The sequence below is a fragment of the Trichechus manatus genome, unplaced genomic scaffold, assembly GCF_000243295.1.
Source record: "Trichechus manatus latirostris isolate Lorelei unplaced genomic scaffold, TriManLat1.0 scaffold00125, whole genome shotgun sequence".
NCBI lineage: Eukaryota > Metazoa > Chordata > Mammalia > Sirenia > Trichechidae > Trichechus > Trichechus manatus.
In genome coordinates this window covers 393,101-397,197 of record NW_004444061.1, presented here as the reverse complement: position 1 = coordinate 397,197, position 4,097 = coordinate 393,101, and the positions used below count along the sequence as shown (strand labels likewise).

The following is a 4,097-nucleotide window of genomic DNA, read 5'->3' as shown; positions in this document are numbered from 1 at the left end:
TGTTACCATTAACTTTTGACTGAATCTGTCAAACAAAAATAGACATAAAAACAAATGTAAGGTACGTGCAAACATAGCAAAATAAAATACAAAAAAAGAAATAATTAATGACAGGTTTTGCGCTTAATAAGATCAAGCAGCAGAAAATCATCAGTTAGATAATCGGTCTTATTAAATAGGTTTTACTTTGTAATTCCCCATATAAACAAAGAATAAACAACAGTAACACCACCAGATAAAACCACTGGGAAGAGATTACTCTTCTACACTTTTATACAGTATATGTGTTAATCATTCTGTCTTTCATTTAGTTCCTCTGATAAAACTGACTGCAGCAAAGTCGCAACAAGGCCATCTTGGCTAAAAGCTTGTAACATTAGACGTGAGTCTGGCTAATGCCCTGTTACAATTACAAAAGGGGAGGGTTTCTGAGGTTGTGTCTTTTCAGGAGGAAACGAGCCTCAGATTCTACAGTGGTTGACATTCACTGCCCAGTGCTGGCTGGCAGGTCAAAGTATGAGATATTGGAAGGAACATGTGGTTCTTAGGTAAAGAAGTTTTTGTTTTTTCTTTTCTTGGTCCACAGTTGAAATAGAAGATAATGTTTTTCCCTATAAACTTTTTTTTTTTTTTTTAAATAATTGCTTTTGACTCTTGTCTTGTAAACAGTTTGGCTCTGTTTTGTATTGAAGAGGAGATTGAGCCATCCCAGTGCTTTTCTAAAGGTAAAGGACATCCCTGATTGCCTTTAAAGGTCCATGTTTTGGCTCCAATTCCAGGTTAAATCATTCTTTTATACATGATCAGAGGCAGGTGTTCAGCTTTAAGTACTGTCAGACTTGAAGGAGATACATGGTGAAGCATGTTTCCTGCTTCAAGGAAACATATTGAGTTCTATTAACAATTCAAAAACTGTAAAAATGGTGGCATGGTAAAATACAAACAGTACTTGGAATTGTCAAACGTTTGCACTCCAGACTCCATGAACCGTATATTTTATTTTTTAAAAAATCATATTTATATCCATTTACATAAGACTTACACATTTAAAAAGAAATACATACACAGTAATCCATGAATGCCTAGTATATTACAATAAAACATGAAAAAAACAAGTGGCTTCATTTCATGAAAGCTTCTGTTGTACAGAATTTATGATGTGCATGATGCTTATTTTTCAAATGATTTAAGTATTTTATTACAATTATAGTAAACTAATCCAGCTTAATATCTGACTTGTCTCAAAATTACATTTTCGGCATAATGAACCATTAATTTTCCTTATTTCCTTAGAATTCAGTCTTCACAGAGGTTTCACTGCTCATGTTCTTTGACAGGAGTGCAATTTAGGTAGAGTAGACAGAAAAGACGACATCTAAAATTTTTAATGGATAGTGTTAGTTTATTGAAAAGTCCCAGACTAGAAAACCCCTTTTTTCCTTCATGCAGCCTGCCTACTCTCGTCCTAACACTAAGAAATAGTGAAAAGGCAATAACCTAAGGTCTAGCCAATAGCTGTACATAATTAACACTTGCTCTTCTCCAATTTTGTGCAGAGAAGCTTAATAAATGAAAAGAATTACTCAACTTTGTGGAAAATATGGCATAAATATAAACAAAGTTACTCATAAAATGTCAGCATGCCTTTTGAAAATTTTAAAACGTGCTAATTAACATATTGGGTTGAGTTCACCTATTCCGTGGAATAGATTTATATTCTAGTTCATATATTTCAGCGCTCTTAAAAAGATACCTTTGTTCCATTGTGACAAAGTCAAAAAGCTACTAAATATTTTAAAGGATCTGCGTCTGAGATGCGGCGTCTTTGATCCTTTCCAGTCATACTATCATTAAGAAAAGCTCGCAATTACTATTCCTGTACAAAAAAACCTGAGTAAATAATACGCCCTGAATTACTTTAATAACAAAAATATTTTTTTTTAAGCAAAAGTGAAGTTGGTTGCCCAGAGTTTACTTATTATAAATAAATACTTTTATCCATTCCAATGGTGAAAACCAAGAAATATGAACTAGAATGCCATGCACGAAATACAGATTGCAAATAGAGGAATTCTACCCATCAGTCATGAACTAAAAAGCAAGCACTGCTGAGCATATTAAGTAGTCATTTGTAAATTAGTGAGGTACACAGTTACCAGGGAAATTATCATGTTATGTGTAGAAGCTATTATAAACAGTATTTTTGAAAGCCTCTTATTCAGCCAAACTATTACATACTTGAGATAGTGCCTAATTAGATGCCAAATTTATACCATAATTAAAATTTTTAATTTTAGGCTTATGCATTCTGAAATGAAATCTCTTATCTAAATGCTTTTTTTTTTTTTTAAATCATCATAAGCTTCAAATAATGACCCAAATAAGGCAGCATAACCAGCACCAATACTAGGCCTGAAAGACCAATAATAAATTGTGTGGAGCTTTTAGTTCAAGTCAATGAGTAAATAGTGCAAGGTGAGCTGTTCCCCTGCCGACAGCTGCTTCCTCTCCCTAGCTCTCTGCACACGTGTGGTTCTAAATATTGCTCTAAAAAGTATTTTTCAAAAATTTTGATTCATTGAAAATGGTAGAATATTTTGGCAGAGCAGTTTTGTTTTCATTGTTGTTTAAAAAGAAAGTTTTGTGAGCATTAGTACATTTATAAATCTAGGAAACCATGGTTTTACTAAGACTGCTTTATATGAATTTGAAAGTAACTTCTGTCAATATGTCTCTAAACACAAATGCCTTGTATCATAGGGTTATACTGGTGAAGTTTTGTGCTAGTCCTTTGCCCTAGTATTATAAAATAATGTTACTTTGTTTCTATATTGAGAGCCACAGATACCTAAAATTCATGTTTTTTTCAACCAATGCAAATTGCATTGATGAAAATCAACACACTAAAAGTTCAAAATTTCAACAGTTACGACTCTGGTTTCTTAAAATGAAACCATATCCAAATCATTTTCTTGTCTCTGCCACTGTTTACTTTGTGAACTGCTTAAATCACTATCTGCTTTCTCCAGCTCCCCCTAAAAAAATATTCACTTAAAAATATATTGTTTGGTGTCAGACTCTCATCAATAAAATGCTATATGAATCCATATAAAATATTACCAAATAGTAGAAGACAGTGTACAAGCAACCCAGGGATGTGGAGTAAGCGAGTGACAGGCCTCCACCAGAGAGTTAAACCATAGCAGACAGAAAGTGATAGGAAATACGAGATCAAGTTTCAATACAAAGATTCCTTTCCCCACCTAGCAATGCAAAGGGGTTAGTTATCTCACTTCTGTACTGCCAGGCCGTAGCAAAGACTACAGTGTTTATTTACTAGGCTATATAGGTTCCAGTTTTCTGTTGGTTTGCTTTTTGGCAGTCAAGGGAAACTACTCACAGCAGGTCAGTGCTGCCTCCTTTGAGTGGCTTGTCAACATGAGTATGTGCGAACAGTGGAGTTGTCTAACCTCTGCAGTCTTGATGAAGCAACTAGAAATGGAGAAAAGGGCTTTAGCGGGACTCAGATGATTTGAGTACAGAGTTTCAGATGAGAAAGATTTCTTTCCCCTGCATAAAGGGGTCCTGAATATACTAACAGACTTTCTCTCAGATGTAAGTCACTCACATTCCTCTACTCTAGACCAAACTACTAATGAAAAATTATTCCAGTGCAAGTCAGCTGAGCTTTTAAATTGCTGTATATTCCTACTTAGATGACATGTATGATAAGAGCAGCTCCCCAGGGTGCTTCTGTTTTTGAAGCAAAGATTGTTCTTAGAGAACTCAGTATGGTGAGTATCTTTTTCCTTCAAGTATTGAATATCTTTAATCGTGTTAAATTCCTCATGAATTTTGCTAACATGTTTCACAATAGTTAACAGGTTATAAGAAATGCAGATCGAAGATCAAGTTTTATGTTGGAACTAATTTTTGGCTGTATAGCTATGGCCTTGAAGAGAAATAATGATTCTATGTGATTATTTTAATAAAGAGAATGTGTGCTTTTTTTTCTTTAATGCCTATCAAGCAGAAATAACTTTTGACTACCATTTTAAAGTTTTATCTCCTCACAATGGCTGTTTTTTCTTTGTGAA

General features: G+C 34.0%; 1 protein-coding gene across 1 annotated transcript in view; it reads right to left on the bottom strand.

The window, feature by feature from the left end:
* Nucleotides 1–3,433: 3,433 nt before the first annotated feature.
* Nucleotides 3,434–4,097, bottom strand: part of PPFIA2 (PTPRF interacting protein alpha 2) — an 88,735-nt gene continuing 88,071 nt past the window's right edge. The window contains exon 11 of the mRNA XM_004384607.1: nt 3,434–3,492. Coding sequence (XP_004384664.1) covers nt 3,434–3,492 — 59 coding nt within the window. The remainder of the gene's footprint in view (nt 3,493–4,097) is intronic.